We start from the raw sequence: 14,257 nt of genomic DNA, 5'->3' as shown, positions 1-14,257 counted from the left end.
ATTCCTCCACTCAATGTTACAATTACCCAATTACAGTATGCTTGCGTGACACAGTACTCATTCATTGACAGGGTTTTATCGATGGGTATTTTGCCAAAATGGTTTCTCTAACAAAGAACCAAACGCATATAGGGAGGGGGTTGTGGGTAAGGATATATAAGCGGTGGGGGGGGGTAGAGAATAGTGTAAAATGAATAGAAGTGGGAGAGACATTGGGGAGGGGGAAACCCCAAAAATTCAATGTTTAAAGAGTTATCTAGAAAAACTGTTTGGGGGGAAAAACACCCATTGGAAAAAAAAAAACACTGTTGAATGAACCTAGAACCGTGATAGACATTTGTGTTTGAGGCCTCACCCACTGGAACATCCTGCTGCTTTCTGGACTGAGCTGAGATTAGATGTATAACAACATTTTAAAAACATGAAAGTTGACCAACCACAATACAGACTGGACTGAAGTTTGTTAATGGGTTTACTAATATTTAATCTTTGATCCAAAGTTACGAGTAACTCCGGAAGGAGTGCGCACATCCAGAATCGGATTAGGTTTTGATTCTTCTCTTATGATTTGCGTACATTGACCTTGTGCCAAGGCAACAGGGCGTGCTCCAAGATACTCTTGATACATTACTTCATTAGACTAAATTTTCTTAACCCTTTAAGTGCCATGTGTTTTCCCCCCCAGTGCCAAGGCTTTTTTTGGTGATTTCGGTATGTCGCCATTCAATGCCTTGTAACTTTTTTGTTACATGAGATATCTCGGCCAAATTTGGCCCCTTTTTTTTCCCACATGTAGGCGGTCGTAACGCCACCCAGGAATCCTAAGTTGCTGAAGGCGGGTGAGAGAAAATAAGCAAAAAGGGCAAACATTTTGGGTTTTTTCCAAAAATGCCAATAAAATGATGTATAAAGAAGCCTGTGGTTTTTTCCTTGTAAGAGCTAGGAACAAATGGTGTGCTGTGCTGAATTCCCCAATTTCCTGGCTTTCAAGAACAGGTTGAGTGGAAATGAAAAAAATATATATTTTGATGTGGTTATCAACCGTTTTGTGAGTTAGGCGATTTTGGTCATTTTTGCCAATTGGACATGCGTCGATGGAATGGAAGAAAAGGGTAGGAAAGCCGAATTGGAGGACAAAGGCATACATTTCTGAAAAGTAGACAAAATTCCAAGTTTAGCAAGGGGGGGGGATTTGCACAGGTGAGGCAACAACTAGGTAGGGGAAAATTCCATAGTTTGGGGAAAATGTGGGAATGTGACCGAAAAAAGGTATGTGGTGGACATGGTTGGCTTGGTACGGCAATGGCGTCTATGAATTTTGAGAAAAACAATGCTCCGCTACATTCCCCCGACACTTGCAGTTAGGAAATCACACATTTTTTGTAGTGTTTCACAAAACAAGCAATACCACAAGCCAAACACTGAGCCATGGTACACAGGAGTTTTATGCTTAAGGCCTGAACAGAAGTACTTAGCATTTGTAAATCAGGAAAACCAATGTGGTGATGAACGGCAAGCATACATTTTTTGAAAGAGCACAGCAGACCTTTTCAAGGGTAGGTGACCTGTGCAGGTTACAAAAGTGTATGGTGCCTAAAGCAGTGACTAAATGTAGGGCACATTTGGGAAATGAAAGGGTTGTGTGACAAAGGGCACCAGCAAATGGGTAGAAACGTTATGAAAACAACACAAACACAGCAAATGTCATACCTTTCCGCTATTCCACACGTTTCCCAATGAAAACGGTACCTCACATGTGTGGGTGCACCTACCTGGGCGCCAAGGGGAAAGCCTAAAACACAGCTAACCCCAAGTCTTTTCCCACAGCTGAATTTCACGATTTTTTCAGAAGGGCACACCATACAGATATGTGCCTAGGGTGTCCAAGCCACCAAGGAAAACTGGGAACCCCATGCATTTCCAAAAAGAGGACACCCGTGGAAATGCGCAGAGGTCTGACTTGCGCAAATCGGCCCAGAATTTATCACCCAGAAACCCTGTGAAAGTCCGAAATGTGGCTAAAAAACCCAAATTTCCGCACATTTCACTTGGCTCATCCACCGAAACACGCTGCCAAAAACACATGGCCTACCTTCACGCGTTCCCACACGTGTCCCGATGAAAACGCTACCTCACATGTCTGGGTGCACCTACCAGGACGCAAAGGGACGAAGCCGAAAACTCGGGTAACACCAAGTCTTTTTGGACAGAATTTGATGAATTTTTTGAAAGTGCACACCATACAGATTTGGGTCTAGGGTGTCCAAGCCACCAAGGAAAACTGGGAACCCCATGCATTTCTGAAAAGAGGACACCCGTGGGAATCCAGAGGTCGGACTTGGCAAATCGGCCGAGAATTTATTACACACAACCCCCGGCAAAGTCCAAATTTGGTGGGAAAAAATACAATTTCTGCACATTTCCCTCTGCTCACCCACCGAAATCCACCACCAACACATGGCCTACCGTCCTGTGGTCCCACAGGAGTCCCGATGAAAACCATTACGCACGCCGATGTGAAACTGAAGGTAATCCAGCCCCCGGGCTTTGCAGAGATTGCTCAAATCAAAGTGCCAAAAAGGACGAGCCATCTCGTCCTTGGCAGCCTGGAGGTAATGCCAAGGACGAGATACCTCGTCCTTGGCACTTAAGGGGTTAAGACAGAGCTGTGCCCACCCTATACCCTTTGGATGCCTACCAGAGGCATACCATCAGTAGTGTAGAGTGGCACTAAAAACAATGCTACTCTTTGCAGTGCAATGTGAATAGCTGTATAAGATAGACGGTAGGTCTTGTGGTATCGCGTGAACCGGGAGGCCGGCTTTGCGCCTTTTAGAACAGACCAAAGCGGGGCCCGTGAAGCACCATAACTGCGTCTGTCATTCATTATGCACGCCACTGCACCACGGCGGCCTGAGCGCACAGCCCCATAACATTTGCGACGAAGGGTGAAACCCAGGACGTGCAACTGACTATCGGACAGTTTCAAAGCGTCTTGGCTACCGATCCACACAGCGTGCTGTCCCTCTGCCCGCAGCAGATTTTTGGATGCTCAAGGAGTCGCACAACCATCCACCCCACAAAAGGCGCAGGGGGTGTGGGGTACAGACACCCAGGGGTTTGGCGCCGCTCTATTAGAATATTTGTATTATTTGTAATATAATATGCATCTTTCTTGGCCCTAAAATAATCCCTTTATCGCGATCAAAATCCTGTTTCAGTAATAATCCAAATGGAGTCACATTTGTCAGTCATTGAGTAGAAACAAAACAGAAATGTGTTCATGGCTTGCTCCGTCAGTCATTACAAGAAAAGGTTGGGTCCATAATAGGGCATGTATTATCTGCCTGGTCTTCACCGATAAACCCTAGGTTAAATAACATTTAGGGACAGGGCTTCCTATTCTGTGAAGTAGGTTGGGCTGTTCCAATATGGCCCTATTCTCTTCTCTAAATGCTATGTAAACGCGGACTGCACCATGCAGAGGTTAGTTACACATTGAGTCATAGTTTTCAGCCCTTTCACTTTGTTAAACGCACAAAAGATATCTTTTTAAGGTTGTGCTAATAGGGTGACCATTGTTGGAACAGAGGGCAAGTGGATTCTGTATTTAAGGCCTCAAACATAAGTCACTGTCCATGCACTGGGAGAAAGAGTTTGTCATTAAAGCTGTAAGTAAAGTGGAAACTCACAACATAACCATAACCTGTGTTGAATATGCAATTTGTTCTGCCTTCTGGGGATTAGGGTATTATGTACGTAGTCTGAACATATTTGTGTTGTCTCTTGCAAAAGAATAACAAATGACCTATGCTGATGCAGGATTAATTTTTTTGTATAAAAGGAGAAGCCATGTACTATTCAGAGACTTCACTTCTCCACGAAATACTGGTCTTAGAAGAACCTGAAGTCCGCTCGAGTGTATGCTATGCGCAAAATAAATATTACCTTTTTATAATTTTGAAACGGTCTCAGATACTCTACTTTGTTTGAATTATAGTGCTAAGAAGTCTCAGCTCTCTCAAGAGTGCTCGTGCGCTGCCCCTCACCAGTTATGCCACACAGGGGGCGACCCAATGAAGAGGTGCCTGCACACACAACATACTGGTGTGGGCAATCCCAGTTCCCAAACAGGGGCAGCAGCTCCCCCAGGAGTACCTCTGCACCCCAAAGTGTGTCCTGTGCCAAGTTAAGGAAAGGGGCGGTGACTCCTGAAGTGCCTGTGAACCCCGGAGCCATATGTGTCGACCCACACATTTGAAGAAATGTCGGCAGAGGATACTGCTGCACCTGCGCCTCCACACCACCAAGGTGGGTCCTCCCAAACACAAGGATCACCCGCACTCTTGTGCAAGTTTGATATTGACGGAGCCCCAACCTCACTAGGCACAGGGCAGAAGGACGATTTGACAAAAAAATACATGCTAATATATTCAGCGGGACCTGCGGTCCACAAGCTATTCAAGATACTGCGACCCACGGATGATTCATATAATGCAGCTATCAAAGCACTAACAGATTTCTTCGCTCTGATGGTGAACACCGACTACGAGAAATTTGTTATGCGCACTGCTATGCAGCAAAGTGAGGAGAACCTGGACAAATACAACAGACTGTTACCACTGACCACAACCTGTCGGTGGGAGAACGAGGCAGAAGAGGTGAGATTCCAAATTATTATTGACTGCCACTCAGTAAAACTACGGAAAACAAATCCTGCGTGAACCATGAATTGCACTCCCCAGGATCCTTGCACTGGGACGCTCCCATGAACTAGCAGACGTAAGTCTCCAAAATGGAGTTGGCCCTGAAGTCTGTCAAACTTGAAGTGTGCTCACTGGGGAAACAGGCCCCGAAAATTCAAGGAACAAGGAGTACCTGGCGACAGAAGAAGCAGGGGAACCCTGCTACTCTAGCCCCCTGCCCGCAATGTGGGTATGACCTCCCACATGAGAAGGACTGCCCAGCAGAAGGGTTCACCTGCGCTAGTTGTGGAATCCCAAATCACTTTGCTAGAGTTTGCAGAGCCTCAGCCCCTGGCAGTGTTGCAAGGGGGAGGGGACGCCCCAGAGGGTGCCCACAAGAGAAAACGACCCAATCCACCAACCCTGCATCCACTGACTCACAAATTGACCCTCCAGATGCAAGCATAGAGGATGAGGAAGATGTTTTCTTATCAGCTGTTCTCCCTATCGGCAGTCACAAAAACACCAGCCCTGATGCGCAGTGAGCATTCTGAGCAGCCCTGTTCATGTCCTCCTCGACACTGGCGCCTCAGTCAACGTAATAGCCGAGCAGTACCGGACATTACCAGGCCCCCCCCCTTTACTTGAAGAAACGAGAGTGCGCATATTCACCTTTGGGGGTAAGACCCCTCTCCCACTAGAAGGCACCTTCATTGTCGCTGTTCAGCACTGTGGTGTTTCCATACGAGCCAGATTCTATGTGACTAAAGTAGAAACCCAAACACTTCTTGGCTGTGTAGCAGCAGAAGTCTTTGGTCTCATCCACTACACCCACGGGGTGTTCATAGAAGATGTACAAATGCTACTATTAAAATTCCAAAACATATTTACCGGAATAGGACGAATGGAGGGTAAATCAATCCGGCTCCACATTGTCGAAAGAGTCCAGCCAGTGGCTCTGAAATACAGAAGAGTGCCCTTCCACCTTCGCGACAAAGTCAAAAAGGTGATCTAAGACCTTGTTGACCTCGACATTATCGAGCAAGTTGAGGGGGTCACACCCTGGGTATCTCCAATCCGTAGTAGCCCACAAACCTAAAGGCCACCTCTCCTCCCTATTTCTCTGCCGTTCCCCCTCTTCTCTCCAGATGAGGTTTCTAGACAAGTCCGATCTATGAAAGTCTCGTCAAAGCAGGTTCACCCCTGTTCCTCCAAAACCATCGAGGACCACATTGACACCCTGGCACCTGCTCTGGCTGATTTCTGCAACCACTCCTTCGCCACTGGAGTCTTCCCCCTCCCCCCAAAGCACTCCCTTGTGCACCCTCTTCTTAAGAAAACCTCTGCTGACCCTTCCTGCCCGGCTAACTATCGTCCAATCACCATCACTCCTTTCCTGGGCAAACCCCTGGAAAAGCTGGCCATCTCCCAGCTTAATCTTCACATTGAATCTGTTGGTTGGCTCCATGAGCATCAGGCTGGCTTCAGAGCTGCCACAAGCATGAAAACTGCTCTCCTGAACATCTTTGAAGACCTGCTCTCCAACCTCGATTCCAACACCCCCTATGTCCTCCTCTTATTTGATCTCTCTTCTGCCTTTGACACGGTCCACCATGCCATCCTGCTCAACCGTCTCCGTGATAACCTGGGTATCACCGATCGGGCCCTGGCTTGGCTGACCTCTTTCCTCTCCGATCGACCCTCCCAGATCCAACTTGGTTCTTTCCTCTCCTCTATCTCTACCTGTGGTGTTCCCTAGGGGTCGAACCTCTCTCCCTGGCTGTTCAACCAATACCTGGCACTTCTTGCCCACCACATTGCTGCTCTCTGCCCCAACTTTCATTGATATGCGGATGACTCAACTCAACTTCAGAACTTGCTTGAATGTTAGAACTAATATTTTCGGTTTTACTGGTAAAGAAGTTAGCTAACACATCACAGAATTCCTGAGTTGGAATCACTGGGTCGACCGAGTCTGATAGCGAGGAAAGTGATTTTACCACTGGGTTGGCTAAGTGTCTTATTAATCTTTTGGGCAAGAAAAGATTTTTTGATTTCCCCAATTAGGGTATGATAGTCCCTGGTGCATTGTTTAAAGGCAATTTTTCCTGCCTCGCCATAGGCAATGCACCATTTTTGCTCCACCTGACTCAGGCCAAGGCGAGCAGCCTTAAACTCATCAGAGAACCACAGCTCAGATAGACTCTTGCGAGTCTGAACGCTCTTCAAAGAAGCCACTATGTCTGTTCTTTTCAAAGAGCTAGTGAGCAACGAGAAGTCGACGTTGGAGCGGAACAGCAACTCATGTCCACAAGGCCAATCGGTTTCTCCAGGTCGACACCACGCCACTTCCGTCGTAGGGCATTAGGTAAAGAGATCTTAGGAGGTGACTTGGTGAGTTGAAAGCGAAATTAGACCAGATAATGATCTGACCATAATACAGGCTGACCTGACAAAATCCTCATGTCATCAAGGTTAGCGAACAGTAAATCTAACATATTGCCTAATCTGAGTGGCTTCTTCTACAATTTGATGAAAAACCATATCCAACATGCCATCAAAGTGGCTAACGATTAGAGGTCTCAGAGTTAAATTTGACATTAAAATCACAAGGCGGGCCTATTTCTACTACAACTCTGCAACAAGATTCACAAATGGATCAAGAAACGTGCTAGCAGACCCAGGAGGTCTGTAACAGACCCGAAAATGCCATGAGCATGAGTCTGAGGCCACAAACCGTACCAACAGTGGCTCCATAGGAACTAGATGAACTAGTTTGATCTGTGACACCTTATAATTAGCCTTAAAGATTATTGCCACCCCTCCGCCAGGATGCGCGGAGTGACGATCAAGATGGAGTATCATGTACTCAGGCGGGAGAGCATGTACCAGTGTGGGTGCTGAAGATTGTCAGCCAGGTTTCTGTTAAGAATAGAAAATCTGGTGAGCGACTGCTCAACAAGGTGTTAATGGAGAGTGTGTGCGCCTGCAGAGATCTTGTGTTCAGCAACATGGCACTCATGCCACAATCATCTGCATCCACATGCTTAGTGCTAATGATAGACCCATCCCACCCCTTCGGAAATACTGTATTAGGCGGTGCTAGATCCAGAATGTTTCTACTAAGAAGTACTTGCTACAATCCTTGCCCGTCCGTGGCCCGGACAGGCACTGACGGGCTTGACTTTAGCACGACTTCGGTGCCGGAGGGCCTCTCCCACTGCTCCCGACCGATGCGCTGTAGGGTGATCCTTCCAATTAAGGGGCACATGGTATTACCTTAGCTAATTCGCTGTCTTGGCTGATAGAGCTAGAAGGCAGACTCAGGAAGTCGGTGCATGCATAGGGAGGAAATGTAAGCAACAGCACCATCCGTGACGAGCCTCGGAGTGCCAAGAGGCCAGGCACCCTCAGCCAGCAATTCTGGCTACAAGGAAATAAAAATCAATTAAAATAAAAGAATAAAATACATAATTAAACATTATTGTGCGTGTAAGTGATGAGGCGCCCATCTATTTAAACAAAGAAAGAATAAAAAGGCAGGAGCTCAGAGCGCGCGGTTCCGAAGTATCCCTAGGTGTGATGCTGTAGGAGCGTACCCACCTATATTAGATGTGCTTCGCTCAGCCGTCGGACCCTGGTAAGTGGAAACATGGGTGCCCACAAATCTCTATAGAACAGTGTTTCTTGACCTGGCCAAAGAGCTTACCAGCTCCTGGGAAGTGGGTGTGAGCAGGTGCCTCGAATGCTATTGCAACAGCCAGTGTCCATCTCTCCCCCCGCCTCCTCCCCTCCATCCCCCCCCCCCACCCCGCGGAGAATTGACTTCGACAACCCTCACTATGCTGCCACACCGTTGCTGCTGGGGGACATATTGCACACACACTAAAGCTCTCCAGCAGAGCTGTTACACCCCCACGCCCCTACAGAACAGCAAGACACTCACTCCTACGCAGCGTTAACACAAGCACGCAAACACTCTGTTCAAACGCAGCCTTCGACACACATTTGCTACTTCAGGGCACAGCATGCTATTTATTAAACGTTCCACCGTATTTACATGGCGTGTTCCCCTTGGAAAAAATGCAAAAATGGGCTTCATTATGTGCACGGTGACCTTTTTCCTATGCAAAAGTGCCAGCCCGCAAAACAGTGAGACGCCTGTGTGGTTTCAAGGCCCAGACAAAGAACAGAAGGGCGGCCTGGCATGGCTTCCCCTCGGGCAGCCGACTGTTGGCCGCGTACATATGTTTGTGTTTTCATCGGCAGAGTTTATTCATGCAAAACCTCCTCTCCATTGTGTTCGACTCCTGTTACTGCACTACAACCTGAAGGCAGTGGTTCCGGTCGGATTTTCTGTTCTAATCACACATATTGGTATAGTGGTCCGAGCACAGTGTTGGTTCCCTTAAACACCGCGAGCACCAGGAGCCCTGAGCTCGTGGACGCCTCATATAACGGGACTTTATAAGAAAAAATGAACCACTTTTGCTAATCTCCAGGTTTGGTAATGCTGGGTCCACCACTATGCCTTTCCAGACCAGCGGCACCTTATTGGTTGGGTTCTGTGAAGTAGGGATTTGACAAGGCCCACCCAGAATCTGTAAATGCCGACTCTGCAGCTCTGTGTTAATGTTAAAGGATATTTGTACTGTGCACTGTCACCACCAGAGTGGTCCCCTGGCGCTCTGGCAGCTCTGAGGGAAGGGGGTGGGGGGTGAGTTAGTGGGAGTAAGCTGGAATAGAGCGGTGATGTGCTGTTGGCAGCCTCAACCCGGTGGGTCCACTGGTTGGGCTTGGGGTGTTTTACGGTAGGTAGTGTAGTCATCGTGTGCTGTTGTGCGAGTCTGTGTGGTTTGTTTTGTTGTTGGAGTGTAGTGAAGTTTGTGTGGATTGTTGTGTTGGTATGGTGCTACAGAAAACATTTTCTGCCCACTGCTAAATTTTCCTCCCCCACTTGCACGGAAGAGGAAGAGGCACACCTTTCACTGCTACCCGAGGGCGAGGCAGAGTGAAGTTAGCTATCACAGAATATTGGGTTTCTTTACTTTCTCCACCATGGACTATAGCCGGGTTTAGCCCGGCAAGGCGGGCACCAGCGTGGGTCGCGTAAAGTACTCCTTCCACTGACGGAGCTTGAAGTACAAATGTGCATTTCAAAATTAGCAAGATAAGCGTCTTTGTGCTTGACAAATCGTAAGGCAGTGTTTTGTGTAACTTTGGAGTGGAGCACAGCGTCTTGCATCCTAGTTAATGGCTGCCTTTCTCTTTCCTTAGGGCGAGAGTGACTCGGAGAAGGGCCTGGTGATGAGAAAGCTTGTCCTTTCTGGATTCCTGGCCAGTGAGGAGATCTACATTAATCAGCTGGAAGCGCTTCTCTTGGTGAGTAGACCTGGTCCTCTTCAAGTTCTTGATTGGTTTCAAGGTTTGCTCCCGTCTGTGATCACCATGGCCGCAGAGGGATGCGCAAGACTCACTAAAGCGCAACCTGGCACCTGAGCAGAAAACAGTGCTGGACTGTCGTTATTTACCTCTCCGTGATGCTTGGAGCAACTAACCTGGTGCCTTCTGTATTCAACATACCCGATCAGAATCCATGAAGGGATTTGTGGAATGTTCGGGGCTTTCTTTTCCTTTAATGTCTCACCAGTGGTATTCTTGCCTTTTAATTTTATGTAGGAAGTCATCCAATTTCTCTTCAGCTTCCCTTGCTTATAAATAGCAGTTGTACACTTAATTCATATGGCGGCTGCCCGTATTTGGAACTGACCGTGTTTCGTCATCATTGATGTGTAGGTTGACCACAGTACCCCAATGCAGGGATCCGTTTAATTGCCTTAGCTCCCCTACCCAACCAGCCTCCATGCATATATTCATTGAATAGTCTTTCATGGGCTTGGCATGGGCCAGCGCAGCGCAATGGTCATCTAGGCCACCAGCCATCCTTGCATTGATTGCTTTGACGACCATGGATACAGCTCTGGGGTTCCGGACACTACACCGAGGTGATTGAAGTTCTGGCATTATCATTGAACTCGAGGGACACATTCCCTTTTTAAACTTTAAGGGAGGCTTGCTTATCCCCCGCCCTCTTACCCCCCAATCTAATTTCTCCTCTTTCTGAATTTCAGCCTTGTTGTGTGCTAGGAGGACCATCGTCTGTACCCACAAAATTCAGAATGACTGTCAAAGGAGAGCAGTGGAGTGAGGGCAGTGCCAGGTCCAGTGCCAGGTCCCTTCTACTTTGTAAAGCCAGTGGAATGCTAGTTTATGTGCGGGGCTCCATCTGAGCCCTTGCCTTCCTCTTTATTCAACTCTGCCCTTTGTGGAGAAATGAAGCTTTTCTCTTCAAAAACTAAAAAAAATAAAAATATTAAATTTTGTTTCATCAAATCTTCAAATTTACATAGTGAAGCAATGAAGCTGTGGATTCTAGGTCTGAAGGCAGCATCCATGAGACAGAACTTGCAGATGGCAGCATGTGAAATCCACCCCATGCAACGTTGGTATTATGCCACCCTGTGTCTCCTTGTCCGTTTGGGGGGAGCCCGCCCGTGCTGCGTGGTCCTACCAACCTACCTTCCACGCTCCCACCCCTTACCCGTCCTGGTCCTAGCAACCTCCTCCATCACTCTCCAGGCCGCTTCCCCTGGAGCCCCTCGCACACTGCGTCGTGCAACATGACCATCTTTCGTGCACCAGGCTTGCGTGGAAGCTGCGTAGAGACCGCAGTCGAAGCGGTGAGTACGCATCACGATCTCCGAAGGTGGCTCTTGCAGATATACAGTGCATTATGCATGCTTGCTAAGGCTCTTGATTAACCGAATTCATGGATCATGCCAATGTTTGCTTCTGGTGTAGCACTGGCGAAATGAGGATGGCTCATTACCAGTTGCTCATTGGTGCGGCGCAAAGCCCCATAAAACAGCAAAACTAACATTTAACTGACGCTAAAAAGATGGTTTCAAATTAAATTTTTTGATAGTTTGGCAGTTTTTATTTGTTTTTTTTCTTCACTTGTGGGTATTTTGGAAAACATTGCCTTTGTGTGATGGCACACATCTGAAAGATCCAATGTGGATGGGATCTTGAGCTGCATGGATTGCGAGGAGCAACACCTGTACCTGAGACTCCAGCACTCCCACAACACAGATCAGTTTAAAAGGTTTCATTAGTGTAACCAGGATGGGGTTGGGGTAATTGTATGTGGGAGTTGAGAGTTCATCTACAACTAAAAGGATGCTGCTCTGCTGGAATCAATTATGTGAAAGGTGCAAGGGTATGTTTGTGTTTAGTATCCCCTCCAGGAGAAGTGCCTAGTCTCCCCCAGGAACCCTCCTCTTAACAGTCATAGGTATCTAGAGGGCAGCTCACCTCTTCACCTTTAAACCGCAGGCTTGATGATCTAGCGCTCAACTCGCTTCTTTGGTCAAACCGGTTATTGGGATGTTGAGCCCAGCTCACTTCTTGGCTGAAATTGCATCCCCGGGGATTATAGCACCCAGCTCGCTATTTGTAATTCAGCCAAGTGGGCAGTGCCTGGCGCACTTCTTCCTGCTTCCCTGACTGTCTCACCCAGGGATTGACTGTCCCGCTCACTTGGGTATATCGTGCCCAGCTGCGACTGGCAGGATGATTAGACATCCCAGATTTTCTGGCGCCACAGCTTCCCTGCACCCTTCTGGTCATCCATGCTGTCCTGGCAACTGCATGCTCGATTTCCTGGCTCACTCTCTGCCGGCATTTATACTCCTCCCTTCCTATAGCCCGCTGTAGCACTGGCTCTGTTTATGTGGACCTTCCGGGTAGGCTGTGACTCAAATCTCGCATTTGCCCTCCCACTGAGAATCTGTGGTGCCATCTTTGGTGAGGGCAGAAGTTGCGCATCTGTTCATGTCTTGGCAGGATCCTGCCTTCTAGCAGTGTTGCAGTCCATCTCGGAGCTTCATTTCTGTTGCAAATAAGTACTCTTGAGGGACAGAGGGGGACTGTGGGGGGATCGAGGGATGCCCCCCAGCCCTAAGGAATCACATGGAATAGCTAGAGGTGCGTCCTCTCTCACCTGCTCAGTTCCATGTTGCTATGCCTGTTTATCTGTGTACCATATGGGTTCATCCTGGAAAATTGGACCCTGCTTCACTCTGACCAGTTGCATATGGTGTAAATGTCTGTCTGGATTTGGGGGAAATGTTTCCTTGGAGGACTCAGGAATTGAGGGGATCCTGCAGCAGAGTGAGGGAGGGTTCTCTGGTTCTGCCCAAGCTTTAGGTGTATTGTGGTGTGTTGCTTGAGGGGTACCGAGGTTGGTTCTGACCTGGCATAGAGAGGGCACTTATCGCCCCAAAATCAGTCTGTCCCTGATAAGGGATTTGAGAATGGGAGTGGCACACTCCAGTGCCCCACGCTATACCCTCTCCTGGAAGCTCATGGCTCTGGTCACCAGATCCTCGTAGGCCAGCTTTCCAGAGTCCCCTTCAGTGTTTGGGACTCGGCCAGGCACATGACTTACTCACTGCAGCCAGAACCCAATGCCTCTTCCTCTCAAGACCTGAGGCACCTCAGTCAGTGCAATGCCAGCACACCGCGTAGACCCCACTGCACACCTTCCCCTCAGACCCCAATAAATGGACCTCCATGCAATGCCATTGCTTTCTATCCACTGAGTCTCTTGCAAAACATCTCCAGAGACGCCCCGTTGCTTTTTATCCAGTTAGACCTCAAAATAGATCTCCACTAGTGACCCCAATGGTTTCCAGTCATAGCATCGAATGGCAAAGCATTTAATGCCTTACCATCTAAAAAAGAGAAGTTTTAAAAAATGCGTTTTTTAAGGTAAAAGGTTTATTTTAATTGGATTGGGTTTTTAAAGGTTAAAAAGGGGGGTTGCGAGGGGACCACCCCATTAAAAAAGGAAAAAAAAACATGCATTAGATGCTTTTTTTTTTCCGACGCTTTTTTTAGATGGTAAGGCATTCAATGCTTTGGCATTCGATGCTATGACTATAAACGGTCCCCAATGAACCTCGCCAGCAAAGCCTGTAACACATGATATTCTCCCAGACAAAAAGGCAGAGCCTCTGTTGAGGACCTAGTACGTTATCCTCACCAGGAGCAACACACCATGGTCACTTTGTGGGTGAGTGCATCCCCCCGACGCAGGCCTGAAGCATCTTCCTAATGTGGGTCCTGCAGGGGCCGATATTGAGATTTGATGAGCAGGAGCTAAAGGCAGCTTCTGGGTATTGAGAATCACCCAGGAGCCAGGAGCTATCTCAGCAGAACCAGGAGCTAGTAAATCACGCACCGCAAATCTAACTTTCGCATGAGATGCACACACTACATTTCTGTCCATGATGTATGTTCCATTCGCTCTTAGATGTGTTCTTTAGTCGCCTTTTTTCATATTACCAAACATACTGAGCTAATATCACACATGCATGTTTGTATGGAGCCAGTTGGCCTGGGCAATCGAAAGTGGCTCCTGGTAACTGATGATTTTCAGCTAATCGGCTTCTCCAAAGCTAGAAGCAGGAGCTAAATAGCTCCCAGCAATTTCGAAGCCTGCCCGGAGT

The 14,257-nt window shown here is 47.8% G+C and overlaps 1 protein-coding gene across 4 annotated transcripts in view; it reads left to right on the top strand.

Annotated features, from left to right (window-relative positions):
• The window catches only part of ABR (ABR activator of RhoGEF and GTPase), a 1,582,060-nt gene that overhangs the window by 817,060 nt on the left and 750,743 nt on the right, over positions 1 to 14,257 (top strand). For all 4 annotated transcript variants that reach the window (XM_069615233.1, XM_069615235.1, XM_069615234.1 and 1 more), the window contains one exon: positions 9,963 to 10,067. In XM_069615233.1, coding sequence (XP_069471334.1) covers positions 9,963 to 10,067 — 105 coding nt within the window. The remainder of the gene's footprint in view (positions 1 to 9,962; positions 10,068 to 14,257) is intronic.

The sequence above is a fragment of the Ambystoma mexicanum genome, chromosome 9 (genome assembly GCF_040938575.1).
Source record: "Ambystoma mexicanum isolate Mex_15411 chromosome 9, UKY_AmexF1_1, whole genome shotgun sequence".
Classification (NCBI taxonomy): Eukaryota; Metazoa; Chordata; class Amphibia; order Caudata; family Ambystomatidae; genus Ambystoma; species Ambystoma mexicanum.
Note: the sequence above shows the minus strand (reverse complement) of the source record. Positions and strands in the feature narration are given on the sequence as shown.